The 27,144-nt window shown below is 52.2% G+C and overlaps 2 protein-coding genes across 2 annotated transcripts; both read right to left on the bottom strand.

Moving 5' to 3' along the window:
* Nucleotides 1–1,038: 1,038 nt before the first annotated feature.
* RAB39B (RAB39B, member RAS oncogene family) lies at nt 1,039–12,350 on the bottom strand. The gene is made up of 2 exons (XM_053273971.1): nt 12,133–12,350; nt 1,039–6,624 (listed from the first exon to the last, which is right to left on the bottom strand). Exons 1-2 carry the CDS (start codon nt 12,345–12,347, stop codon nt 6,198–6,200), a joined length of 642 nt encoding a protein of 213 aa, XP_053129946.1. The 5' UTR covers nt 12,348–12,350; the 3' UTR covers nt 1,039–6,197.
* Nucleotides 12,351–14,427: 2,077 nt separating this feature from the next.
* LOC128335284 (uncharacterized) lies at nt 14,428–18,926 on the bottom strand. The gene is made up of 8 exons (XM_053273291.1): nt 18,773–18,926; nt 18,191–18,364; nt 17,848–17,997; nt 17,336–17,455; nt 17,126–17,234; nt 16,745–16,807; nt 16,301–16,492; nt 14,428–16,006 (listed from the first exon to the last, which is right to left on the bottom strand). The coding sequence occupies exons 1-7, from the start codon at nt 18,791–18,793 to the stop codon at nt 16,308–16,310; spliced, it is 822 nt and encodes a 273-aa protein (XP_053129266.1). The 5' UTR covers nt 18,794–18,926; the 3' UTR covers nt 14,428–16,006; nt 16,301–16,307.
* Nucleotides 18,927–27,144: the final 8,218 nt, after the last annotated feature.

Below are 27,144 nucleotides of genomic sequence, written 5' to 3' on the forward strand. Positions count from 1 at the left end.
AGTGTTCGAAAGGGAGACAAATTTCTCTCCACACCATGCAGTTATATATTACTTCATTATAAATATGTATGATATAACTTATATATGCTTCATCTTTATTTTTGTTCACAACTTAACATTTAATCTATTGCTTAGCTTAATTCATCAGAAACCTTTTGATTTGTCTAAGAGGGTGCCCATTGCTTCATCTTCTTGATCACTTTAACTGCGCAGAAGAGGACTCTGTTCTGCTTCCCAGGATGTGTCTCCTGAGAATAAAATGCTACCGCCCTTTACATCTGTATGTACATTTCTGGACAAATATTCAAGATTTACATCAGTAGTGTAACCAGAAATTACATCCCTGCAGAGCAATGTTGGACTTGCCAATTGTGTGTTATATTAATTACAGAGCTCACAAACACTCTGGCCCAGTTGAAACATAATACAGAATCAGTATTATGCTTCAGGTGTGTTAGTTTCTTCACTTCCCTTTGCCCATGAGGGGAGGAAATAGTCTGATTCTGGCTTAAAACAAGCCAGGATCTCATGTCCAAACCAGGCAATCCTGGTCAGAATTTCATACAAAACAAGGATTTGAAGCTGCTCAGGATCTGATATTCAAGGCTAGGAATCATCATGTGGAGCCAGTATTCCGTTATTGTGGCTGTACGGAATCATCTGTTCATGGATTTGCAAGAGTAGACTAGTCTACTAGAACACAAGCAGCGAATGTACCTGTGCACAGTTTAGATATGCCAGTGGATTCTTAAAAATATTAAGAATCTACTTGGTACTGGATACTTTACCCGTCATGGCTGCTATATACAGTATTTACCAAGATCTAAGGTGACGTCCTTTCCTAGTTCTTGCCTGTTAAATATGGGGGAGGGGGGTCTCCTTAGATTCAGAGTCGCCTTTCTTTTGGGTAAATAGAGGAATAGCCCCTATTTGACCTCTATTTTTTAAGGCTTACATTCGCCCTCTATTTGGGGGTAAATATGATAAGCACAAAAGAGTTACTAGATGTTTGCTGAAAAATGGTGGAGGAGGAGGAAATAAAAACACAGCTTTTTCTTTACAAGTTTTGAATGTCACATCATCACATTAACAATGCCGCTATAGATACAAGCATAATTTTCATTCACACACAGCTAAATACAGCATATTTTTGTCACATTTCAATACAGTGCATATAACAGAAAGCTAGGAAAAGTGTACAGTATTGTTTTTATCTGGAGGTTCTGAGATGTTAATCCAGCATGCAGACTGAGATTGTGAATTGGTAATCAATAGACTTATTTGGTATTTTGTCTATCTCAGCTCCCAAGAGCCAAAGAAAAATGGCCCGCCCCTAAAAAAACAAAACATCCCTTCCTTGTAACTATTAGCTTCCAGTTCTGCTTGCAGTAGTGAAAACACTAAAACCAGTTAAGAAAAAGGTTTTTCATTTAAGAAAGTCAGCTCCCTTCTCTCTCTTTTTCTTTCTTTCTTTCTTTCTTTTCTTTCTTTCTTTTTTACAGAAGATGCCCTACCGCCCTGCCCATCTGTCTTATTTTTGTAAGCTGCCTAAAAATGTACGGCAATAGAAAAAGATTACAACTTCTTTTAAATCAGAATTAATATAAGATTACTTTTAAGTAGTTATATTTCCTATACATTGTACTTCCTCTTGCAATTCTAATACATGATAAAGTATAAATTAAAGGCTCCAAATGTGAGGAAACCTGTCTATAGGTATTATTTTTAATCTGGGGCAGGGTCTCATGGGAATGACGCTTCCTACAGTAAAAAGAGGGCAATTCCATGAGTAAAGGAATCAGGCATGTTAACACTTTTTCAGTGACTGTAGCTATAGGCAATTTTTCACATCTATGTTATATATTCCCAAGAGAACATTTCCTACTATAAGGCCATATTTTTTTTAAAAAAAAACCCTAAAGATTTTAGTGTCTGAAATCTGCAAAATATATCACTAATGGAATCAGAATTTTGGATATTGCTTCTGATTCCATTATTGATGTATTTTGTATGTTTCAGACACTATAATATTTAAGAGTTCTGTAAAAATATAGTGTTATAGTAGGAACTGTTCTCCTGCCAGCGGGTATACATGGAGAGGAGAGCTGGTCTTGTGGTAGCAAGCATGACTTGTCCCCATAGCTAAGCAGGGTCTGCCCTGGTTGCACATGAATGGGAGACTTGATGTGTGAGCACTGCAAGATATTCCCCTCAGGGGATGAAGCCACTCTGGGAAGAGCAAAAGTTTCCAAGTTCCCTCCCTGGCAGCATCTCCAAGATAGGGCTGAGAGAGATTCCTGCCTGCAACCTTGGAGAAGCTGTTGCCAGTCTGTGAAGACAATACTGAGCTAGATAGACCAATGGTCTGACTAAGTATATGGCAGTTTCCTATGTTCTGATATATATCATATCAACTTGGAAATTTGCTATACAGTTAGTCATTGAAAAAAGGTAATGTGCCTGATTCTGTTACCCATGGAATTGCCCAATAGCAAATGCAGAGAAAAGAGAAGTGAAATTTGCTACTGTGCTGGTTGATAGATCTTGTTGAGTAGTCAAACTATTCCAGCACTGTTGACACTGGAATATTTACTGACCTTTCTGGCCATCTTCTATTGAATTCAATGATATTTGTGCAGCATTGCCACTTGGGCTAAATCTCCATGGTTAAGCCTGATTTAAAAACAACAACAAAATGTATGCAATGTTGATTTGCTTATCAAGCCTACATTTGACCATGTCAAGGCTACACTTCTAAACACACTTATAGGGAGGAGGTATTGAAGAACTTAATTAGACTTGCTCTTGAGTAAGACAGGTGTTGGACTGTGCTGTTGGAATAAGAAGGGGAGCAGCGTTACTTGTGGCACATATGCTTTGGTCCCAGCTTCAATCACCAGTTAAAAGAATTTCAGGACAGACTCCTGCATCTTGAATCGTGGGAGAAGTTATTTCTATGGAGTACCGAATTTAGCTGTTTGCATATGAAATGGCTGCTGTCTGGTATATTTATGAAGTTCAGAAATATACACCTCCACTAAAAGAAGAATAACAATTGCAAGGTAGTAGGCGTCTTCACACAGTGGTTTGAATCTAGGTTTAACATGGGTTACCAGCACTGAAGTGATTGTGTGAACCCATGCCAAGATGGTTTATGGCCCATGATTCCCACCTGGGCATGGGTTTACACAATCACTTCAAGTGTGGTAAACCACATTTAACCCAGATTCAAGCCGTTGTGTGAATAAACCTAGTTAGTGTTAGAGATGCACCCCAAGCTACTTTTTTTACCTTTTACTAGCTGGCAAACAGTTGTTTAAAAAACAAAAACCCTGAAAACCGAAACTATCAACCCTGTGGTTGAGTATGTTCTCTTATTGGGGCTTAGAAACAAAATGAAAACCACAACATTATCATGAAGAATGAGAAACTCATGTTTCTAGAGAGAGAGAGCTCAGAGATGAACATCCTTAGAATTCAAGTGAAACTATTTCTTAAGAGGGACCCCCATTTAATTCCCTCCCCCTACACTTTCTATTTATCATTTCTGGGGTTCTCAGACTTAAGTCCCCAGATGAAGTTGGACTACAACTCCCATCACCCCAGCCACAATGGCATTTGACCATTGTGGCCAGAGATGATGGGAGTTGTAGTCTAACCACATCTGGGAAACGAAGTTGGAGAATCCTTGGATTATTCAGTTAAAACATGATGGTCAACCAAATAGATGCACCTGATTAATTGGGCAGAAGTTTTTAATTCGTGTATTACTCTAAATGCAAGTAATCAAAATTGCAGAATGCAAACAGGAAAGGCACTCCCTTCTGTGTGGAAGAAGAGAGATCGCTTTCTAAGATTATGATGTCGGCTATAACACAGGCATGCATCATCTAGAGACAAATTAAAAGTGTTTGTTTTATCAGTAGAGTAATTGTTTTTTCTCCTCTGTGAGATCACATTGATTTCTTAATCAACTATCTGAATACAGTAATATAATTGACCAAGATTTCCTTCATTGGGTCCAGTAACCCACCCACCCCAGTCCTGGTTGGTTAGTCCCTCTATAAAACTGGAGTCACAGCTTAATCTGGGTCCAAATCTTGTGGAGTCCTAATGAGGAAAATTAGAATTTGAACATGTGCACGTCATGTGTAAAGTAGATGTCAGATGGGCCTAGATGAACGGAAATCCATCTTCCTGAGCTACTTTGCCTGCGGAGAACCACTCATCATGTTGACCTTGCTGCAATGTTGCTTATCACAAGCAAAATGGCGCACCACAGACTGATGTTGCCGTGACAAGCCTGCAAAGGTTAAGTTGCACTTCAGGCTCTCTGGCTGTGATCGGCGTCTTTGGTGTAAATGGCATATGGCCACTTGCCAGGAACAAAACATAATCTGGGCCCAAAATATAAGCCACCGAGCAAGGGCAAGCTGATCTAGCATGGGTGGGCCCTAGCTGAGTGGAATGCATCGCATGCAGCAGGTCTCTGGTTCAAACCTGACATCTTTAGCTCAAAAGATCTCCCTTTTAGGGAGAGCTGTTACCAGTCAGAGTAGCCGGGGCGGGGGGAAGGGGGCTGGAGAGACCAATATAAGAGAGTTCCAGAAGTTTAAATATTTGACTCCGCCCTTGCACTTTTTCTCCTCACCCACAATAGACAGTGGTACAGACTGCAATGCTGCTAGAAGAATCTGCGGAAATAAACGGATTGGTATTAGCATTCTTGCCTGCTGATTCTTCTAGGCGCTTGTGATGGTTCCAGGCACTCTTTTTATTTTAAATTAAAACTTTAAGTGTCACTTATGCCTGCCTGCATCTTTTGTACAAGAAGCCTGTGGAAATTATCCAAAGTATGGACATGCATCTTAAGGTCTATATCTAGTTTCAACACAGTCCCTTGACCTCTAAAAGGCACATGATCAGCTTCTGTTCTGGACCGATTCCTGAACCAAGCCTGTTCTGTCTAACCCTTGCTAGCCCATTTCAACATAAGGCTTACAATCTATACACACACCGTCAGTTTATACCTTGTGTCCTCTCGGGGTTATGGTTCCCTCAATTCTCAGTTTATTTCATTTAAAGCAAAACTCAAAAAATGAAGGTTTGCTTCAAGCTCCATTAGGCCAGTTATGTAAGCAAACGCTACATTCAAAATAAAATGTGCACCTCCCTCCACTTTTCTGCGACATTCACTAAACTTGCTCTTTCGGTTGTGTTTCTCCCCTGCTGATGCCAGTAAATGAAATGTTCTAGCAACAGCAAGTGGTTCTTAAATTGCTGCTTTGCCTTTAATTAGCTCATTGGACTTGCTTTTTCAAAAAGAAAAATCCCCAGGTTTTCAGAAAATGTGATAGAAATGTTGTTTTTCTCTTACTGGTGGGAAACTGACTTTGAAAACCGTCTCGAATGGCCAAAGCAGCTTAGCAAAGGTGGGAGGGGCTTATTCCCATCTGAATTGTGGCAACATCGCATCTATGAAATATTGTGTGATGATCTGTGGCTGCAATTTTTCCAGCGCTGATAACTGATTTCACTGCAAATCCAGACACTGGAGACATTCCCAGTCCCCTATCAAAGAAGCAACAGAAACTGTTGACCCATCAATTTACTGAAACGGGAGCCAATGAAATGGTCTGAAAAGCCAATATTTGTTTCATTGGGCCGTGTGTCTTGATGACCTCACATTTCTCCATTTCCTTGAAAAGATACAGGCATGGATATCCCTGCTTGCAAATATGATTTCCTTTTGTGATAATAATAACAACGCACAGGGTCTTGTAAAAGAATGGCAACTGGGTTTAGGTGTTAATCTTCGTAAAAATAAAGCACTGATGTATGTCAAGATATTCTCTCTCTCTCTCCCTCTCTCTGAAAGCGTTTCATATGAACAGGCTATTCAGACCATGGCTTCAACACAAAACACTGCGTGAGGCTGAATTAAAACAGGGTCTCTGGCATCTACCACCCCTATCAGATCTTCTCTATCTTACACTGCTCATCTCCTACAATATAAGCATGCATCTGGGTTCATTCCTACATAATGGGGCTTCCCCACCAAATTCCGCTCTATGCTTCCGAGCTCCAAAATGCCGTGCTTCCCACATCGTTTTCTGCCACACCGAGTCTGTGAGAAAGGGTATGCTTTGCTCGCAACTCAAAGTCCAGGGTCGTTTCCCTTCGCGTTGACTTGGCAATTAGCACAAACACCTCCGATCAGATTTCACCACCTCTTCGGAGGAATGCACTACGTTGGGGACGAATCCGCTCTTGACCCCTTCCCAGCCCTCTTGGATGGTGATCTCTCCCCGCTTGACAAGCTCGTAGATGTCTCGAGTCAGGTCGGTGAAGGCCTTCTCCACGTTAATGGCATCCCGGGCCGAGGTTTCAATGTACTTCATGCCGTAGGCGTTGGCCAGTTTCTCGGCCTCGTGCCGAGTGACTTGCCGCTGGGTGTCAAGGTCGCACTTGTGACCCACCAAGACGAAGACGATTTGGTAGGGCTGGACGTGGACTTTGGTCTCCTCTAGCCACTCGTGAACGTTCTGGAAGGACCTGCGGTTTGTAATGTCAAAGAGAAGCAGGCCCCCGACTGAGTTCCTGTAGTAGGCTCTGGTGATGGATCTGAAAGAGAAGAGCAGCCCAAAGAAGCCCGTAAATGCCAGTGGGAAGAGGAAAACCCGGGTTGCCAACCATGGGCTGTTGGGGAGTTTTGCCTGCATTTGAAAGCTGTGCTGCATTGAAATGAAGATTGGCGAAGCACCTGCTTAGCATGGGGAAGGTCCCAGGTTCACTCCCTGGCAGCATCTCCTGGTAGGGCTGGGAAAGACTCCTGCCTGAAACCTTAGAGAAGCCACTGCCAGCCTGTGTAGGCAACATTGAGCCCGATGGGCAAATGTTCGGCCTCGGTATAAAGCAGCTGAAGCCCTGGAGAGCCGCTGCCACTCAGAGCAGACAAGACTGAGCTAGGACAACCAATGGTCTGACTCAGTGGACAGCAGCTTTCTATGTTCCAGCTGCTGCCCACCACTGGTCGTCCTAGCTTAGTCTTGTCTGCTCTGACTGGCAGCTCCTCTCCATGGCCAGTGATGCATTTAACCCAAAGAAATGAGGCGGCTACGCTCCGGGGATCGGGCCAGAACTCAACAGTAGAGCACGTAGGAGACGGTGCAGCCTGCTTTCAGCTGAGACCCACATGGGGTCTCTCTCTCTCCCAGCCTTTAGGGGGAAAGTGAAGACTGCCCTTTTCATCCAGGCATTTGGCCAATGAGAGGTCCCTTGCTCTTTTGACATTTCTAGCTGCCTTGGTCCTGTTTTTATGTTTTCATTTCATTGTGTCGATCGGGCTAACTGCCCTGGGGTCTTAGGACGAAGGGTGGTATATACGTAAGAGTAAAAATTAAAAATAAATAGATCGAGCATCTGCTCTGAATGCAGAAGGGCCCAGCTTCACTCCCTGGCAGCATCTCCAGGGAAGGTAAAGGGAAAGTGTGCCGTCGAGTCGGGGTCGACTCCTGGCGCCCACAGAGCCCTGTGGTTGTCTTGGGTAGAATACAGGAGGGGTTGACCATTGCCTCCTCCCGCGCAGAATGAGATGAGGCCTTTCAGCATCTGCTGCCCGATATAGGAGTTTCCCATAGTCTGGGGAGAATACCAGCGGAGATTCGAACCAGCAACCTTCTGCTTGTTAGTCAAGCATTTCCCTACTGCACCACTGGGAAATTCCTGCCTGAAACCTTGGAGAGCTGCTGCCAGTCAGTGTTGACAATCCTGAGCTAAATGGACCAATGGACTGACAGGGAGCTTTCTATATTCCTACGCAGAAGGAAAACCAGCATCATTTTAGTCTAATGGGTTCTTGGGAACTGACCCATCAACAGGAGTCCACCCTTCTCTCAGTCTGTTTCCAGCCTGCCCTATCTTTCTTTCTTTCTTTGATTTATATACCGCCCTTCCAAAATGGCTATCTTGGAAGACAAGGCAGCTAGGCCCCATGGGAGAGAGAGATGCATCTTCCAACTATGTTGTTTAGAGAAGCAAATGTCCGAGCCCTTCCCAAGTAGCTGTTTCCTCCTGCACAAGAGCTGTCTCCATACATCAACTGGGGCAACGGAGGACTAGTCCTTGCTCGAAGCTGCCACTTTCTGAGTCAGGCGCTTGGTCCATGTCGCTCAGTATTGTCTACCCAGGCTGGCAGCAGCTTCTCCAAGGTTGCAGGCAGGAGTCTCTCTCAGCCCTATCTTGGAGATGCTGCCAGGAAGGGAACTTGGAACCTTCCCCTCTTCCCAGAGCGGCTCCATTCCCTGAGGGGACTATCTTGCAGTGCTCACACATGTAGCTTCCCATTCAAATTGGAGGTGCATCCTTTCTGTCGAAAAGGGCACTTAATCTTGGAGGAAGGCCCAAGTTAAGTGACCAATGTTACTATTATATACCGGTTTTCAAAAAATGGAAGGAAGGAAGGTTCGTTCCCTGTCCCCAAAGAGCTCACAATCTAAAAAAGAAACATAAAACAGACACCAGCAACCGCTACTGGAGGGATACTGTACTGTGTGTGGCTGGATAGTTGCTCTCCTCCCACTAAATACAAGAGAATCGCCACTTTTTAAAGGTGCCTCTTGCTCATTTAGGAGAGTTAACTTTAGGCCCATGTATTTATTGAATGCATGGATGAAAGCCGGGGAGGTGTGGCTACAGATCCACCCACTTGTATGGACTGAGATGCTGTTTGCAGCAGGATCCACTGCTAATACTTCCTGAGCTCTACCGGTTGAGGCTGCAAGTAGCAGTCTCTGTGTGTGTCAGTCCTGCTCTGTGGAAGCACGTCAGGGCACCATTAAAACAAGCAGAACAAGGGTTGGGCTGAACCCTTGCTCCTGACAGGATGCCTTTCTACATGCAAGGACAGAGTTGATGTCAGGAGAGCATTCACACACACACACACACACACACACACACACACACACACACACAGTCTCTACCTGCAGGCTGAAGCAGGGTCCTTAGGTTTCTCACATTGGGCTTGTCCTCCACTGAGCTAATTGCCAAGATTTAGGAACATAGAAAGTTGCCGTATGCTGAGTCAGGCCCTCAGTCCATCCAGCTCAGTATTGTCTGGCAGCGGCTCTCCAAGGTTTCAGGCAGGAGTTTCTCCTAGCCCGGATCTTCTCTATCTTACACTGCTCATCTCCTACAATATAAGCATGCATCTGGGTCCATTCCTACATAATGGGGTTTCCCTACCAAATTCCGCTCTATGCTTCCGAGGTCCAAAATGCTGTGCTTCCCACATCGTTTTTTCTGGAGATGCTGCCAGCCAGGGTTTGAAGCTGGGACCTTTTGCATGCAAGCAGATGCTCCACCACTGAGGTTATGAAACCACCCCCATCTGTTTCCTAGAGGCCTTGCCTGCCCCCCACTCTGCTTCCCAGAGTTCCTGTCATTAAAAAGGGGGCTTAAAACTAGAAGGGTCTTCTTTCTTTCTTTCATAGTGTAATATGAAAATTTAATATAAGCTGCCCATTTAAATCTAAACCACCCTGAACCGCCTCTGGAAGGGTGGTATAGACACTGAATAAATAATAAATAAAATAAATAAAAAGCATGGGCAGGAGGGAAGTGAGTAACAGGAATGAGCTGTGCATGGCTGCTGTTTTTAACATCTTGCTGCGGTGCTATTTTCCCGCCAAAGTGGCCATTTTCTCCAAATAGCCACTTTGGGCCTCAGGTAGCCACTTAAAGAGGAAGGATTTGCAGCAGGAAAATGGAGCAGGTGGGGGGGGAGAGTAACCCCATCCCTGCACATGCCCATGTCCTGATCTACACGCTCCCCTCTCACACGGCGGCTTTTTGTGCAAAATGAGCCCCATCCAACAGACCAGCTGTTCGTGGTGGGCTTAATATCAGGAGTAGTTTGGTGAGATCCTGCAGTCATTATACATTTCTGGCAGAGTACCTGCTTTGCATGCAGAAGGTCCCAGTTCACTCCCTGGCAGCATCTCAAGGTAGGTCTGGGAGAGACTCCTGCCTGAAACCTTAAAGAAGCTGCTGCCAGCCTGTGTAGGCAATACTGAGCTAGACGGACCAATGTCCTGCCTCAGTATAAAGCAGCCTGTTCCTATTATTTATTTTTTTAAAAAAAACAGGTGGGTTTAAAAAACAAACATAAGAGCTCTGCTGGATCAGGCCCAAAATACATCTAGTCTAGCATCCTGTTTCCCACAGTGGCCCACCCGATGCCTCTTGGAAAGGCATGCCCTCTTGCTTGCTGTTGCTCCCTTGCAATTGGTATTTGGAGGCATCCTACCTCTGAACCTGGAGGTAGTCTATAGCCACCACCAGACTAATAGCCCTGTCCTCCATGAATTTGTCTAAGCCCCTTTTAAAGCCATCCAAACTTCAAATTCCACATCCTGTGGCAGAGAATTCCATAGATTAATTTTCCACTGTATGGGAAAAATACTTTCTTTTGCCGGTCCTACATTTCCTGGCCATCAGTTTCATGGCATGACCTCTGGCTCTAGTGCTGTGAGAGAGAGAGAAAATTCTCTCTCCACACCATATATCGTTTTATATGCTTCGATCATGTCTCCCCTTAGATGCCTCTTTTCCAAGGTAAAGAGCCCCAGATGCCGAAGCCTAGCCTCATAAGGAAGGTGCTCCAGGCCTCTGATCATCTTGGCTGCCCTCTTCGGCACCTTCTCCAGTTCTACAATGCCCTTTTTGAGATCAGGTGACCAGAACTGTACATAGCACTCCAAATGTGGCCGCCCCATCGATTTGTAGCAGGGCATTATGATATTAGCATTTTGATTTCCAATCCCCTTTCTAATGATCCCCAGCATGGAATCTGTTTTTTTTTTTGTTGTTGTTCCCAGTATGACATGCACCTATGTCCTCCTTCCTTTGTGCAAGACCCGAACGAATCGCTGAAAATGCCTGCAGGGATGTTATTGTAGTGAGCAAGAGATGGTTGCTGTGCCAACGGTAAAACCACTGAGCAGTCATGTGGTGGGGGACGCGGAGCACACACAGATCTGCTGACCGGCCAACATGCAGCCTGCAGGCCTCCTTGTACAAATACGAATACGACCAAATACCGCTTTTCAACCCAAGCTACGGCGCTTCGTGTCATTTGCGCCAGAAAAAAAATGGAGCGTGTTGGCCAGTTATTTTCAGGATCAGAAAAGGAGCCTGCAAAAAGCCCAGGGTGACATGTCCTCATTGAAGTCACTCCGTTTTCAAGGCCTGGTCCCTTGTCCATCCGGATAAGAAAGAGCAAGCCCTTTCTGAATAATGAAAACAAACCTTCTCACGGGCAGGTGGTATAGTCCTGCTCGGGGAGAGGGACTGTGCTCCCCTAGGCTGGAGCGGAGGAAATCTCTCCTTGGATCCGGCAGCTGCTGCTGCGTCAAAATCTCCTGACAGGGAAAGCCGGCGCTGCCAGCCCAGGCCCGGTCCTTGGGGCGAGGCGCGACCCCTTTCTCTTAAGGTCACGTCTCTCTCCTGCAGCAGCCCATGGACCACCATCGGCGGGGGCGGGGGCGGGGGCGGAAGCGGCCTGATGGAGGAGCTCCATCGCAGTCTCTGCAGCCCAGCTCTTTACCAGAGTGCCCTGCCCCAGAGCTGTGCGGGCCACACAGACACGCGCCCCCAGGGACCCCGCGCAACGCCAGCTCCGCGGCACCCCGATCAGCAAGCCACAGATCTTAGAGGGGGTGCGCGCGCGTGTGCTTGCCCCAGTGGCTCTACGGGGCGGGGGGGGGAGATAGAGGATGGGTGTTTTTTGGGGGGGCAATATTTATTTAATTGAAACCTCACAGGGGGCGGGGGGAGAGGCCTCTCGGAAGCCCCCTGCAGAGTGCGATCCCCCTCCCGCTCCAAAGGCCCTGCAGAGCCCCCCCCCCCGCCGTCGCATCAGTGCAATGACAAAGCAAATTCGGAGCCCTCCCCGCTCCCCCCTTTCTCCCTTCCCAGAAGTAGCGGTGATGGACGAGGAGGAGGAGGAGACACAGCCAGAGGCCGCGGCGGCGGCGGCGGCCGCCCTGACCTGCTGCCCCCTAGCCCCCGGCCGGGTTGCCTCCAGGCAAGGGCCAGCCCCCCCGCCCCGCCCCGCCCGCTGCTGCTGCTCACCTGAACCTCTCCTGCCCGGCGGTGTCCCAGATCTGCAGCTTGATCCGCTTGCCCGGCTCGATCTCCACCAGGCGCGAGAAGAAGTCCACGCCCACGGTGGGGTCGGAGACCTGGGCGAAGCGGCCCTCGGTGAAGCGGCGGATCAGGCACGATTTGCCCACCGTGGAGTCGCCGATGACGATCAGGCGGAACTGGTACAGCCAGATGGCCTCCATGCCCCACCGGCCGCCGGGCCTCTGCCCGCTGCCGCGCCGCCGCCTCCTCTCCCTCCTGCGTCGGCTGCTGCTGGTGCTGCTGCTGCTGCGGCGCCGCCTCCGGGGACCGAGCCTCACGCAGTCGCGCCCTCGCCGGGGCGCACGGCCTGGCGCAGCGGCGGAGCGCTAAGGCGCGGCAGCGGCGATCACCGGGCCCGCTCGCGGAGGCATGCCCCTCGGGGCCGAGGTCCAGGCGCCCCGGGAGCCAGCCGGGCCCCGCCGCTGGGCTGAATGAGGACTGGCCGGGAGGCGCGCCGCTGCGCCCGCACCTGCGCCGCTTGGCGGCTCCTCCTCCTCCTCCGCGGGGAGAGCAGCGGTCCCCACAAGGAAGCCCCTCGGAGGAGGGCCGCGATCCTCGCCCGGGGCCTTCTCGCGAGGAGCGCGCGCGGGGGGCGGGGGGGGGATCCTCAAGCGTTGCCTCCTCACGCCTCGTCGGCGCGCTCGTGCCGCCTTCGTGGGCCAGACGCGGGTGCCTCGCTCAGTCCTGGGCTCTGGTCATCCACCTCCTCCAAAAAAGAAAGAAACCCCCCTCTGTTGGAAATCGAGGGGCGCTGGCAGCCCCCCCCCCCCCTAGCCACGCACGCCACCACCGTTCCTTCACTGGCCTGCAGCTCCGCTCTGCATCCAGACCAGCGTCCCTGGGGCCGTGGAGGTCTTGGGTGCCCGTCCCCGCCCCCGCCTGCGTCGCCCCCGTTCTTCGAAGATGTGGGGGCCCAAGTTGTCGGCTTGATGCGCAAAGCCGAGCACAAGGAGGGCAGCGAGGCTCCGGCTCGTCCAGCACTTAGGTCAAGGAGTGAATGCCCCCAGGCACGCGCGGCAGCTGGACCTCGGGAAAGGAGACTGGTGCTCGTCTGAACACAAAGCGGCGTCCATGTTCAGCCAGAGGCTTCAAGCCCGCGGGCTTCCTTAGCACAGAGGCCTGGAAGCAGCCCGGTAGAGCAATCTGGAGCGTCAGAGAGCTCCAGGCAGAAAGCGATCTCTCTATGGACAAAGGATGCTCGTTTTCTCTCAAGGACGCCTGGTTAGCTCCGCAGCACCACTGCTGGCTTCCCCTCCCGGAGAGAGGAGCAGCCGCCGTCCCTCCAGTGGGGCTTTCTCTCCAGGAACAGGTCCCCAGCCTTTCAAAGATGGAGATGCAGGGAAGAAGCGATGCAGGCGAAGATCACAGAGCTGATGAAATGGCAGCAACATCAGCACCAAACAGTCTGACTCATCATTGGCATCAGCAGCGGCCGTAATGGCCAGAAGAGAGGCGCAGTCGCCCGCTGGCTTTGCTGCTACCGCCTTGCTTGGGAAAGAAGCTGCCTCCGGAAACCAAAACAAAACCTCTCCACAATAGAAGCGGGGTGTGTGCTTCCAACGGCAAAGGCCGTTCTGGGTGTGCATTGGTGTGTCTATGGTAAGCGTGGAAGTTGTGTTTTGAATGCCGCTGTAGATGACAATCTGCCACTCCTCCTCTGGCTCCTGACTGTGCATGCACATGAACAGGGCCCTCAATTATTCAGGAGAGAAAATAGGTTGGAGGGAAGGGGGTGGGGTTCATTCAACTTTGCTGCTGGCTAATGAGGAGGCTGCAGCTGGAATTTGGGTGGGATTCTGCTGGGGCAGGGAACTGGGGCACTCTCTCTCTCTCTCGCTCTGATATTGATGGCCTTTGGCGTATGGGGCCGGGGCAGCTCTGATGGGGGGGCACTGGGGGGGGGCTGAGGATCTCTCTCTCTAGCGCCCTCTCCAGTGAAACAAAAGGCTGAGATCAGCAGCATCATAGAAGAAGCAACAAGGATGTCGACCGAGCACCATCACGGACCGGATACAGGCTCGGGCTGGCCCACAGGCCAACAGGGCAGATTCCCGGGGTGCCCTACCCGTGCGGTGCCCCCCCGCGCCCCAACTCTCACCCTTCACGACCGATTCTCCTCCAAATCTGGCGCCCACCCCACACACAGTCTGGCGCCCTCTCAGTGCCCCCCGTCCGGCCCTGACCAGATCTGGCACAAAGACTCCAAGGGAGACGAGAAGGAAAGAGGAAGAAACGGCGGGATGCTAACAAAAGCGGCAACTTTATTAAGATACTCAATTAGGCCACAAGTCATCACTTAACTTTCTAACTAAAGGAAAAAAAAACAGGGCAGAATGGAGTAGGCAAAAAAACTTCCCATCTCGGCCAATCTGTTGGAAAGCCAAAAATTCCTACTCGGCCCCCAACAGGGCGACCAGCAAAGCCCATTCTGCCCCTGGGAGGGAGGGGGAGGGAGGGAAGGAAGGAAGCCCAGGGTCACAAAGGGAATGGGAGGACAAACAAAATTGGGGGGAGTCCCAGCCAGCCCCCCACCCCCACCCCGCTCCTTGCAGGCACGTTCACTTGGTCTCCTCTTCTGGGGCGGATCGACTGACTCCTCCATCCGCCCAGCAGCAGCACATGCCTGCAAGAAGCACAAAGCAGCGTCAGTGGGGTTGCCCTGCTCCTCCTCCCTTTCCGCTCCGGCAGCCCAGCAAGCGGGGATCGGGCAGTGGGGTGGGGGTTGATGGGGGGGAAGCCAGAGAATTCTGCTCGACCTCGGGCTCCCCACTGTGCAGCAAGGGACGGTGTCATGGCCACACCTCCCGCCCCGCTCCGAAGAGGATCTTCTGCTCACTCCCCCCTGCCCGCTGGAGCAAGAGGGGCTCCTCGCTTGCCCAGAGCAGATGGAAGGGAGCAGGGGTGAGTGAGGAAGCGGGAGGTCGAGGCATCGTCCAGCCTGGCCCAAGCACCCTCCCTCGGCCTCCTCGGCAGACCTGGTGGCTAATGCCTCCCTTGCCCCCTCCCCTCTGGGGTGGAGAAGGAGGAGCCCCTTTGGTGTAACAGGGAGGGGAGGGGAGGGGAGGGGATGCGCCCCAGACTTGGGGAGGCCTGGGAGGGGAGGCCTGCCGCTGGACGCCTCATCAGGTGCTACACAGCAGGGAGCGGGAGGGAGAGGAGGGTTCTCTGGCCCGCCACCGGGCAGCACCAGGGGGCGCGACTGGGGCTGCAGGGGGCCCCCAGAGTCTCCCGGGCTCCTCTGCTGCTGCCCTGGTTTGGGAGGGGGGAGGAGGGAGCGGAGGGGGGAGGCGTGGCTGCGGGAGGGGAGGGGGAGCAGCACACCCTTGGCAGGGGAGGGGGCGGATGCCTGGAAGGTGCTTCCCCTGCCAGGGGAAGCCAGGCCGCTGGGGAAGGGGAGAAAGGCGGAAGGAGGAGGGGGCGCTCCCGGCCAGCTGGTGGAAATGGAGGGAGGCAGTGACCTTGCCCTCCTGCTGGGGCCACACAGCCTCCCCGGACCCAAGGAGAGCCCAAGAATGGTTCCCAAGGGCCACTTGGGGGCAGGGTGGTCCTGTAGCCTCCTCCCACAGCCTGGAGCAGAGGCAAGGGGAGGGGCTTCTGCACCCCGGAGGCGGGGCTTCCTTGGGCCAGGGGAGTGGAGCCTGCTTCCCCCTCACTCCTCAGACAGAACTGCACTTCCCTGCTGCCGTCTTGTGGACAGCTCTTTCTATCCACGGGGTTGGAGGAGGTCTTCTGGCTGGTCCGCATCCACTGCGCTGCATGGTGTTTCTTCAGTCTCCCTTCAGCTGCTGATCTTCCAGGGGAGAGCACGGGGCTGTTGTTCCTGGAAAGAGAGAAGGACATTGGTTCAGAGATTGGGGGTCTTCTCACACTCTCCCCCATGACACCACCCAGCACCAGGGACTCCTGGCAGAATAGCCGTGTCCTCATTTCCCAGAGGGAAGAGAGATCTTTCCCCTTTCCCTTGGGCTACTTGTACAACTGGCCACAAGGGCCGAAGATGGCATTCCAACACGAGGGAGGGCTGCCCAGATTGCTGCCCACCCTTCCTGCAGCCCCAGGCCCCTCCCTAACCATCGGGGCCCCTTCCAGTGAAGCCCTGCCTTGGTCTGCTCACCAGTCGGTCAGGTGGAGAGATCACCGTACTCTGGCGGGTGTCTCTTCTTCTTACAGCCTGCCCACAAGCGCCGAACGGCAGCCCGCAACCCGTGCCGGGAGTGGAGGGAAAAGGCCTTCTTCACGATCTTCTCCGTCTTGCAGGCAACTCTCCCGACCTCGGGGTCATGGTCGCCAAGCAAGCTCTCCAGCGCTGGAAGGATGAAGGAGAAACTTCAGCAATGGCATGAAGAGATCACCCCACCCTTCACCAAGCCCCACCATTTCCACACCAAGAGGGAGCAAGTCCTGACTCTTTCTCCCCTTCACTCTGGGAAACCCTACTGCTGGGCATCCCTGAGGATGCAACCGGGACCTTCCCTTTGAGGGTCTGTGGTCCCTAAACCTAGGCCTCTCCCCTCACAGAAACTGCCCCTTCCCAGCATGGAAGGTCTTCCGCACTTACCAGCATGGAAGGTCTCTATGTTCCCTTCAGTGAGGATGCTGCCCTTTTTGTGGACCAGGTGACCTAAAAACAAGGGTGGAAGGAAATGGGACCACAGTTCAGGACCCTGTGCATGGACAGCTCACTTCCCATCATTCAGGAGAGGAAGTCCTCCCCTCTCTGCTCCCTCTGGGACTGACAGATTGAGCCATTCCTCCAGGGACTCTTATGTCACCTTGGGAGGAAATGAAGTCAAGACTCCTAGCTAACGCTCACTGGGCCAGTCCTCCTGGGGAGGGAACAGCTCCTGCCCCCCCCTTCTGACAGTGCCCTCAAAGAGAGTGAACCTTTGCCCACCAAGACAACCCACGAAGGGAGACCCAAAAGTCTTGTTTCCCTTACCGATCAGCAGGGCAGCTGTTCTCCTCACTGAAGGCTGCTCGCTGCGGAAGAAGCCCAGGATCTTGGTGGCCTCCATCTCCACGGCGTCCTCTGTGCCGAGCTGCCGAATCTGGGATCAAGAGCAAAGACAAATCCCGAGTGAGCAAAGCATCTCCCAAAGGTCCTTGAGCCATCTGAGCCGAGGGACGGACAGGGAGGGGCTGCCCTTACCAGACGCTTGGCGATCTTGTGCAGCAGCTCCTGCAGGCTGTAAGAGTCCCGCGCCAGCAGCCTGCCCTCCAGGTGCCATAGGAGGGCTTCTGCCAGGAGGCTCAGATTGTCCTTTGCAGCCTGCCAATGAAAGACCGGAATGGGAGTGGAAAAGCCTCCCAAGGGATTCCAAGAAACCTCTTAGGGGGCTTCAAGGAGTAGGGGAGATTTTGGACTTTGGTGGCCTCTCGTTGGCTGAAGCACAGCCGAGGACAGCCAGATTCAAGAGGGGAAGCTTTTCCCCATCCCAGGAAAGAAGGGCCCTGGATGAACTCTGGGAAGAGAAAGTGGAAGGGGGTGGAGAGGTCCATTCCCTGAAAGGTTTCAGAGAGGCCTGGATGGGACAAGCCACAGTGGGACAGCTGGTTGATTCACTATCCCGTGAGGCTAACTCCGGGGCCTGCCACTGGGCGGCTGGACTTGGGGAAGCCTAAACACCTTTGTAGAGGAGGCAGGAAAAAGTGGGCTCTCACCTGTGCTACCTCCAGGTCCTCATCCTCCACGTGCATCAGCACCGCGATGAGGGTCGTGATGTTCTCTTCTGTACCCTCATGATGGTGGTGGCGGTGCTGCAGGAGATCCAGATGGGTCTTCATGGCTGCCCTTCGGATCTTAGCCTCCTCCTACAAAAAAAGCAGGGGTTGTCGTTGGCAGGGAGGAATTCCTCACCTCCATCACCATGAAGAAGAGCTTGCATGGGTCTCTTGCAAGAGGTCTCAAGGGGGTGTCCGGTTTCCCTTCTCCAACCCGGTCGGAATCTACAGGTTGGCCGGCCCTCATAGAGCCGGGGCGGAGGGCTGGCGTGCAAGTACTCACGTGGTGGAAGAGAGGGCGGCACAGGGCAGCCAGGGCAGCATTCACGGTGGCCTGATGTTCCGATGGGCAGTGCCTCAGCCGCTCCATGAAGGCCAGGACCCCCAAAGTGGCTTCCAGACTGGAGGTCCTGAGCCCTCCCAGAATCCCGGCACTAAAATCCTGGGGTTTCTTTGCCTAGGGTGAAAAAAGGTGGATCCTTGGAGTTCTTTCAAAGACATGCTAGTCCACCCCCTGCTAAACAGACCACAGGCCTCTCGGGGGGCTGATGGCGCTTGGCCTCCATCCACTGCCTTGGGGAGAGGATCACTCAAGCCATCCCGGAAGCACAGAGAGTGGGGAGAAGGCGGCATTGGAGGACGTGGGGAATCAGGGCTCCCACTGAGAGATGAATTTCTGTGCCTTCCCTTAAGGATTTCTCCTTCATCCTGTGGCAACGGTTCCACAGGCTCAATCCACCCAACTGGAGAAATCTCCCCATCACACCTGGGGATGCTAGGAGCACCAGCCTCAGGTAGGGCTCCCCAAAGAGAGCAGTTTCCATGCCCAGAGATGCTCCCGGGGTCGTGGGTCTGGGTCACTCACCGCCTTCAGCTTTCCATACATTTGGAGAAGTCCCCTTTCGCTCAGGTAGCGGATGTTCTGGCTGGGGTGGACTAGCCACGCTACCAGGAGCGTCCAAGTCTTCTCCAAGGCGGCGAAGTCTTTGTCTTTCAGGAGCAGCTAAAAGAGGGAAAGGAGGAAAACATCCATCAGCCCCTGGAGCCAGACCCTCCTCTCAGGGAAGCCCACGCTGAGGAACTCGCTGCTCACCTCCACAAAGAAGGCCACCTCTGCGAGGGAATGCTGTTCTGGATCTTTGTCCAGGCTGAAGAGGGAAGCCAGGTATGCCTTCAGCCTGGCCACTGTGGAGGATGGTGTCTGTAGGAGAGCCCTGCAACACACCAAAGGACCCTGCTGAGTCCGGGGCGGAAGGCCCGGAAAGAGCAGACCTGACCCAAACCACCCCAGCCCCCAGGCCTCCTGAGAAATCTCCTCTTCACTCCTACTTACCTCACCAAGAGGGCCACACCCTGGAGGCAGCTCTGCGGAGAGCACAGGGATTCCCAGCAGGTCTTCTCTGGGGTCACCTGTGCCACCCTCTCCAGCAGGGTCTGGACAATCTGCGAGGTCTCCCTGCAGAGAAGAGAAGAGGAGGTGGCTGTCCCCAAAGTGTGTGTCTCCTTGCGGGGTGGCGTAGTAGTGTCAAGGGTGGAGGGACTGTCTTGGACCATGGGAGGGAGACCACAGGGGTGAAGTGACTTTCCCCACAGCTGGTTTTTGAACACTGCAGACGCATTTTAAGGCTCTCTGCAGATCCAAGAGGCTGCAAATTCTGGGGTCTCCTCTGTGTAGCTGAGGGAGGGGACCACCGTGCCAGAGTCACCCCAACAGGCCGGAAATGCTGCTCACCCATCAGAGTGGGACATGGGACAAATGGCCCTAGCCTGTCCTCCCAGAGTGCTGGAAGGAGGACTTGCTGGCCTCGCTTTCCCCAGCGCCATGACTTACGCAGGAGGCAGGTCTTGGCTCTCCCGGTTCCCCACTCCCTCGGTGGTGTTCTGCAGGCCGGTGAGGATCTTGTTCACCAGGCCCACCAGGAGTTCGGGGAACCTCTCCTCCACCTCACTGGCACACTCCACGCACCGGATGACGTCCCCGATCTTCTTTGTTGCTCTCCCCTGAGGAGAAGGGGAGGGCCGGGCCTCAGCACACAGTCCGAGGGACAGTTACGGGTCAGGAGAATCCCCGGGGCCAGGCCAGTGCCATGGGTGTCTGCACGCACATCTGGGCCTGGAGGGTGCTGCCTCTGGCTCAGGGAGCATGAGGTCCACTGCAAGGGAAAGACATCCCCAAGGGGGAAGGGCAAGTCCCCGCCTCCCGTGTGAACAGTGGCTGCCATCCAAGCCGCCATGCTGCGTAGTGCAGGAAAGGAAGGGCGGAGGGGTGGAGGGAAGTCACCCTTGGTTTCCGCCCCTTACCTCTCCCAGATGGACCGAGGAGAACCAGTCTGGGGCCAGCTGTCCTCTTCCTTCTTCGCCGCCGCTGATGTTCCTGAGAGAGGAGAGGAGAGAGAAAAGCTGCTCAAAGGTCTGTCCTGTTGGAGATGGCAGCCAGCTGGAGAAGAACACGAGCACCCAAAGAGATGCTGAGCAAGGATCTCGCCTCCCTTGGGAGGTGGCTGGCAGGGGAACTTCATCAGGCCAGAGATCTCCCAAGTCCAGCCTTTCGTGCCCCACTGAGAAGCCCTGGGAAGTGTTCATAGAGGGCACCGAGACAGGAGCCCTCCCCTGCTCCTTCTCCCCAACACTCGGCCATGCCAACAGCATGGGGGTCTCGGAGCTCCCTCTGCTAACAGCCAGCAATAGACTTGCTGCTGTCTGTCTCGCACCTGCAGCCTTCTGCTGGCTACGCTAAAAGGCCCCCCCCCGCTCCCTACTGGCTCCTAAGGCCCTTCAGCTGAGAGGAGGGTACCTACCTGGCCGAACCGGGGGCCGGTGGAGAGTCCCACACCTCATCCTCGATGCTGCTCACCTCATACATGGTGTCATCCTCGTCCGTAGAGGAGCACTGGGGAGGAGAGAGAAGAGAAATGGGATTGTTCCAGGGCTTGCATTGACCTTGCGAGGCTTCTGAGATGAGGAACTAAGCCCAAGGGACTTAGCGTTGAGTCCAGGCAGCACCCTGTTCCTGCTGAGTAGGGCTTGAACCAGACGTGCCTCTTAGAACAAAGGCATTTGGCATCTCTGCCCAGAAGAGCCTTCCACCGCATTTCCAACCCCTTCCCAGTGCCTCAACGGGAGCCCTGCATTTTCTTCCCACCCCACTCATCCAAATCCCTTCCACCCTGAGGCATCTAGAACTGGAACTGTTCCAGGTTCTGTCTCCTATCGGGGAACAGGGGACACACACACACACACAACCCAGAGCCCATCCACCTGAAAAAATGGATGAGCATTCCTGACCTCTGCCGAGGACGAGTCTTCCACCACTTCAGTGTTCAGCAGCCTCTTGATTAGCCACTTCTTTGGCTTTGGGACTCTGAGAGAAGAAAGGAGAGACGGGGCATAAGAACATCCATGCATGCCAAGAGCCCTGTGGATCTGGTGAAAGACACGTGTAGCCCAACAGTGGACAGCCAGATGCCTATTTAGTTGGTTGTGAACCACTTGAGACCTGGTTATATGTGGCATCAAAATGTGTTTATTCACACACAAACACACACACCCCCTGCAGATTCTGAAGTTCCTTGGCTATCAAGGGTAATAGTCTTCAATTGGCTTCTCCTCCATGAACGTGTCTAATCATTTGCTGGACTTACTGGCCATTAGCCCATCCTGGGGTTGTGAATTCCGTAGCTTTCAATGTGTGGTGTGTGGGGCGAGAGGGAGAAAATGCATTTTCTGGGCTCTGTGCTGCACCCAACGCCAGTCTACTCCTTGTGTTGAGCTCCTGTCCTCGTGCAGTGAGGGGGGCAGGGAACTATCCCTCCAGGGTGCTCAGGCCTTTCAGAAACGCCCCCACCCCAGGCTCCCAGGGAAGGTGATCTGCCTCTATGATCCCAGGAGCTGCCCTTCAGCTGAGAAAGGTACCTGGGGGAACTGGTGTCACCGTCCCCTTCCGACCCCTCGTCCTCCACGCTGGCTTGCGGAGTCTCGGCCCCCGGGAAGGAAGAACTCTGTGAAGGAGAGAGGAGGGAGAAATGGCTGCTCTGGCCCTCGCATTGAGCTTTCCAGGCTTCGGCAGGGAAAAGGCCAGCCGGGCACCTCCCAGCGGTCATCACCAGGTGAGCTGGATACAGGAAGTGGGCCGGAAGTGGACCTTTGATGTCCCAGAAGAGCTACAGGGGAGGCCAATTCTGCACCACAGCACGACCATTTTGGAGGTTTAAGCAAACTCTTGTCAGAAGGTGGCCACCCACCCTGCAGCTTCTCAAACTGGAGCCATTCCACATTCTCTCTACTCCCGGGCAACACGGGGGACCCACAAGCCCAACCCTCAGTCCTTCCAAGGGAGGGACTGGATGTGGATGCTTTCTGACCTCTCCAAGGGATGGTTCTTCGTCAGCAGCAGTGTTGTGCAGCCTCCTCTGCACGGTGCTTGTCCTCTGGACGCTAAGAAAAGAAAGAAAGAAGACAGGTGAGATCAGAAGAGCAGTGCTTAGAAAGAGCTCTGCTTGATGAGAAGAATGAGACATGCAGCCCAGCACCCTGTTTCCAGGAGTGGACAGCCAGATGCCTGCAGGAAGCCCACAGGCTGGGCATGGAGACCCCTGTCCCCTTGTGGAAAGAGGAGGAGACAAACAACTCTCCAAGATGCTCAGAGCTTCTGCCCACCCCGGCTTCTTGCTAAACTAACCACCTCCCCCAGCCCCAGGATGGGCTCTTAAGGAAAGTCTTCTGCTTCCATGAGCTCTGGATCTGCCCCTCCAGCTGAGAAAAGAGTACCTCTGGGAACTGATGAAACTCTCCACGTCCAGCTCCTGATCCCTTGTGTTGACCTCTGGGATCTCGGCCTCTTCGATGTCGGCACCCTGCAAATGAGAGAAAAAGGAGAGCAATGCGTGAAGTTGTGCTCACTCTGATCTCCCTAGTGCCTTGGGGTTTAGGTTTTCTCCCTTCATTTTCTTTGAATTCATGTTTATTTCTTTAGATTATTTTGATTTTTAAATAAAAAAGTCTTATTAAAAAAAATAAACAATGTGCTCTAACATTAACTGATATTGGGAGTGCCAGGGCACAGCCACCACATGCTTGTGGCCATTTTGTTTCATGGTATGCCCAACAATGAACCTCCACTGTGATATGCGTTCTGCTGTTGTCAACAAAATGGCAGCACTCTGGAGCTCTGGTCCAAAGACAGCATGTCAGGTAGGTCTCCGAGATCTCTTTCTTTACCCAAAGAAAAGCAGTCCTTAACAGAAAGGTCAGTGCATAGGAGCTCTAGAATTGAATGCTAATTTCTTGTTGTCCTTTCTTGCCATTTTTTTCTGCATTTCTTTCATGGGGAATGGAAACAAATGCGAATGGGACCCCCTGGTATTTATAGTTTGGCCCCAAGAGTCTTCTTCATGCAAGCCCACCATGTCCTCTGCTCTCCTATTCCCAGGTTAGCTCCCTCTTTCCAAAGGGAGAGACAAGGTGGGCCCCTGAGTCTGGAGCGAGGGCCATCCCTCCTGCTGTGGAGACTCTGGGCTGCTGTTTTGACCAGAGGGGGTGATGATTGTCTCTCAAGAAATGCCTCTTCAGTCAAGAGACATTGAGTCTCTCTGCCAGGAAGACCCTCTCATCTCCTGACCCATGTCAGGGTCTCGGGTTCCCTTTCTGGATCCGTCCCAACTTCTCTCTGCTGCAGGCGGAGATGCAATCTCCCCTCACTCCTCAACCATCCCATCCACAAAAGTGACAGGAACTGTGTCCTTACCTCACAAGACCATGCGGTGGCAATGGTCTGCAGGAACCACCCATCGTCCTCAACCGTGAAGACACTGCAGGAAGAAATACAATGGCATGAGTACCTCGGAAAAGCCTTGCTGGGTCAGACCAAAGATGCATCTAGCCCAGCACTCTGCCTCCAATAGGGGACAGCCGGATGCCTCCAGGAAGCTGTCCCCTGTGACCTTCAAGCTAGTGGACATTACCACCATATCTTGTAGGACTGAATTCTTCTACAAAATGTATGAAGACCTCATTTTTGTAGGTCCTGCACCTCTTGCCAGTCAGCTGCACTGGATCCATCCCAGATCCAGGCCGGCTGTGGGACAGAAAATCTTCCCTACACAACATTTCAAGAAGAAACTCTACCTCCTCTGGGAACTGCTGGCAACCGCTTCATCCAGGATCCCGTTCCCACTGTTGACATGCTGGATCCTGGAGCCGTCCGAGATTGACTTCTGTGAAGGAGAGAGGAGAGAGGAATGGGTGCTCTGACGCCCACTTGATCTTTCCAGGGCGTCTGGGAGCCAAACGTCACACCTCCTTCAAAGGGACCTTAACAGATGAGCTTAAAGCAGGAAGTGGCTCCTTTGCACCTCAAAAGGGTGCTGGGGACGCTCCCCCACAGAACTGGGCCCCTGCAGTTGCGTTGCTGACTAAAAGAGACACTTCCTGTTCTCATATTGCTTTTCTTGATGATGCATCTAAGCTACTATTTAGAGTCTTGCAATATATATCTATAGCTATCTCATTGAAACTTGATTTTTTAAAATTTTTGTCTTTATATTTTCTTTTCATTCAGCTGATTTATATATATGTGTGTGTGTGTGTGTGTGTGTGTGTGTGTGTGTTTATTTTAGTCTATTTTTACACTCATTGGTTTTGGTTTCTCTTTCCCCACCACAAAGAGAGTGCATCCTTCCTGAAGTACCGGGTCTGAACGGAAGCTCCAGCGCGTGGGACCTTCCTTAAAAAACAAGGCCCTGCCCTGCCAGAATGTCATGGGTGGCAGAATGGAGGGCAATGCCTTTGGGGAAGAGATGGCTGCCCCTTCGGTCTCCGATAGAGATCGACCCGCCTTGAGTGGGAGCCCAGGTACACCACAAGAAGCCAGTCCTAAAACCAATGTCAGCGAATGGGACCTACAAACTGGACACACTTTCATGGCCATTTATTTCATGGGTGCCATTGTGTCAGAGCGAATGGAAACACATAGGAATGGTATCTGTTTCCATTCATTCAAAAAATAAATGCTCAGAGAGGAACCAAACCCCAAAATCTACTGAAGCCCAGAGATCAGCCTCCCCCCCCCCATTCCTGGGGAGTTGGGTGAGATCCTAGGTATTAGACCATTTGGAGTCACAGGATCCCGGATGAGAGTCAGGCCTCTTGCTGTAAGGGACACGGTGGTTTCACATTCAGGGGAGGTGCTTTTAGATCAGAGAAGCCTAGCTAGGTTTCTCTCTTTGCTGGGAAGAGCTACTGGCCGTCTGATGCAGCCTGGTGTTTTGAGGGCCCTTCTGATGCTCAACTACATGCTAAGCCAAGCCGGAAAGGGGGTGATGTGGAGCCGAGCAGGGGCAGAGGGGAAGGAGTGCCCAATCTGCCCCAAGGAAGACTTCCCCACTCTAGTTCCCCTCCAGACTGCTCCCTTTCTGGACATGTTTTGTGCTTGGTCATCCAGAAGAAAATCAAAGTCTGGAACCCTGCGGGGAGGGAGTGATTTGGGGCAGTAGAGCGGAATGAAGAAGCGAGGGGTGGAAGGCAGGTAGAGACACCCCTCTTCCCTCTCAGCACTTCCCATCCCCCAATTTCCCATGCTACTTCCTCCATAGGGAGGGGCGTCCAACTTGGCATGAGTGACTTGTAGTTGAGCCCCGATGGTCACTCATCCCACCCACCCAATTCACGGCTACTACCACTGCAAATTTCGAAGCCTATGGCTTTGCAAGACAAGTTCTCAAAACGTTCCTCCCACCTGCTCAGACTGGGTCTCCCGCACTCCCTCTAGACTCGCTTCAAGTGGGGTCTCTCCCACCCCCTCCCAGCCCTGCTATGTACGGACTGGATTTCCATCCCTTACCAGTGACCATTTGCTGGTTTCGGTCACGGAGCGCTGTTCGTTAATCTCCTGTGGCTGGAAGTCACTGAGAGGAGAAAAAAGACAAAAGACACAAGGGAGTGAGTGTGTCGAAGGAACCCCGAGTACCCAGTTTCCAACAAGGGACAGCCGGATGCCTCGTGGCAGGGCGTGGAGGCAAGAACCCTCCCCCTCCCTGCAACATTCATGGACTTTCTTTAGTTTAATCTAATTGATATATCGCCCGGGGCGTAACTACTATTAGGCAAGGGGAGGAGGGGGCCTGGGGGCCCCAGAGACTCCTCGCATGACTCCCCATTGCCCCCTGCCCAGCCCCAGGTCCCCTCGGCCACTTGCCCTGCTTGCCCGCCTCTCTCCTGCTTGTCCTCCCGGCCGGCAATCAAGGCACCAGACCAGCTGCCAAGATGGAGCTGCTTTCCTCCCGGGCGCCTCTCAGCTGACCGGCGGGTGGCGGGGCTTGCAGGGAGGCCTCCGTGTAGGCCCCAGTGAAGCCTGAACTGGAGTAGGCTGGCAGGGAGGCCCCAAGCAAGGAAGGAGGCAGGCAGGCAGGCAGGGTGGCCCCAAGCAAGCTAGCAAGGAGGCAGGCAGGGCTGCAGGGTGGCCCCCAGAGCTCTCTGCAGCAGACCCTCCGCCCAGCCCAGCATTTGCCAGGTAGAACCTGAACTCCTTTTGTGGTCACCACGCCCCCCCCCCCCCAATATATAGGGATCTGCTTGCCATAGGGCTTTGATATGGGGGGGGGGGAGAGACTGAGAAGTCTCTGAATATTTAATTTAAAACAGCTTGGGAAATTTGCTGGCTTAAAAATAAGCCCTATAAGTGGCTTGTTTCAAGGCAGAAAATTATAAAAAATTCTGGAACAAAAAATACTATATTCATTCATTCATTGATAAATGCACTTATGCTCAAGTTCTTTTGCAACCCAGAAGGTCTGAGTGAGAACTGTGAAGCATGTGTGGTGCTTTTATTTTATTTTATTTTTCTTGGGTGTGAACTGCTCCCCAAGAACTCGCAGGGACTTCAGGGTCAATCTGGCCAACCTGGGAATGCAGCACCTCCATTCCAGAGAAGGAGAGGTGTGTTAAAGGGCTTTAAATGCCTCCTCTGAAAAGCCTCCTGCAATCAAACTTTACTGAATTTGTTAAAAATTCTGAGAAAACAGACATAGGCTCACCCTGCATGGTTGAAAGTCTCCTTTGCTAATATGCAGCGAGGGGGCCATTTTAATAATTAGTGTTTCTAGTGTGTTCTGGGCATTAAAAGTAGCACAAATATATAGTTCTCAATGTATATCACTATATATTGTGAAGTGTTTGTGTGTGTATTCAGTGAAATGTATTTCCAGGCAGCATACTTATTTTGAAATATCAGACTTAAATTCT

Source organism: Hemicordylus capensis, chromosome 11 (genome assembly GCF_027244095.1).
Source record: "Hemicordylus capensis ecotype Gifberg chromosome 11, rHemCap1.1.pri, whole genome shotgun sequence".
Lineage (NCBI taxonomy): Eukaryota > Metazoa > Chordata > Lepidosauria > Squamata > Cordylidae > Hemicordylus > Hemicordylus capensis.

Excerpts from the sequence above, each read along its gene's own strand:
- LOC128335284 (XM_053273291.1), bottom strand. The coding sequence starts at position 18,793 with ATGTATGGAAAGCTGAAGGCG. Across the intron at positions 17,456-17,847 it reads AGGACCTGGAGGTAGCACAG|GCTGCAAAGGACAATCTGAG; the intron begins GTGAGAGCCCAC and ends TTTCATTGGCAG. Across the intron at positions 16,493-16,744 it reads CATAGAGACCTTCCATGCTG|CGCTGGAGAGCTTGCTTGGC; the intron begins GTAAGTGCGGAA and ends TCATCCTTCCAG.
- RAB39B (XM_053273971.1), bottom strand. The coding sequence starts at position 12,347 with ATGGAGGCCATCTGGCTGTACCAGTTCCGCCTGATCGTCATCGGCGAC. Across the intron at positions 6,625-12,132 it reads GCCGGGCAGGAGAGGTTCAG|ATCCATCACCAGAGCCTACT; the intron begins GTGAGCAGCAGC and ends CTTCTCTTTCAG.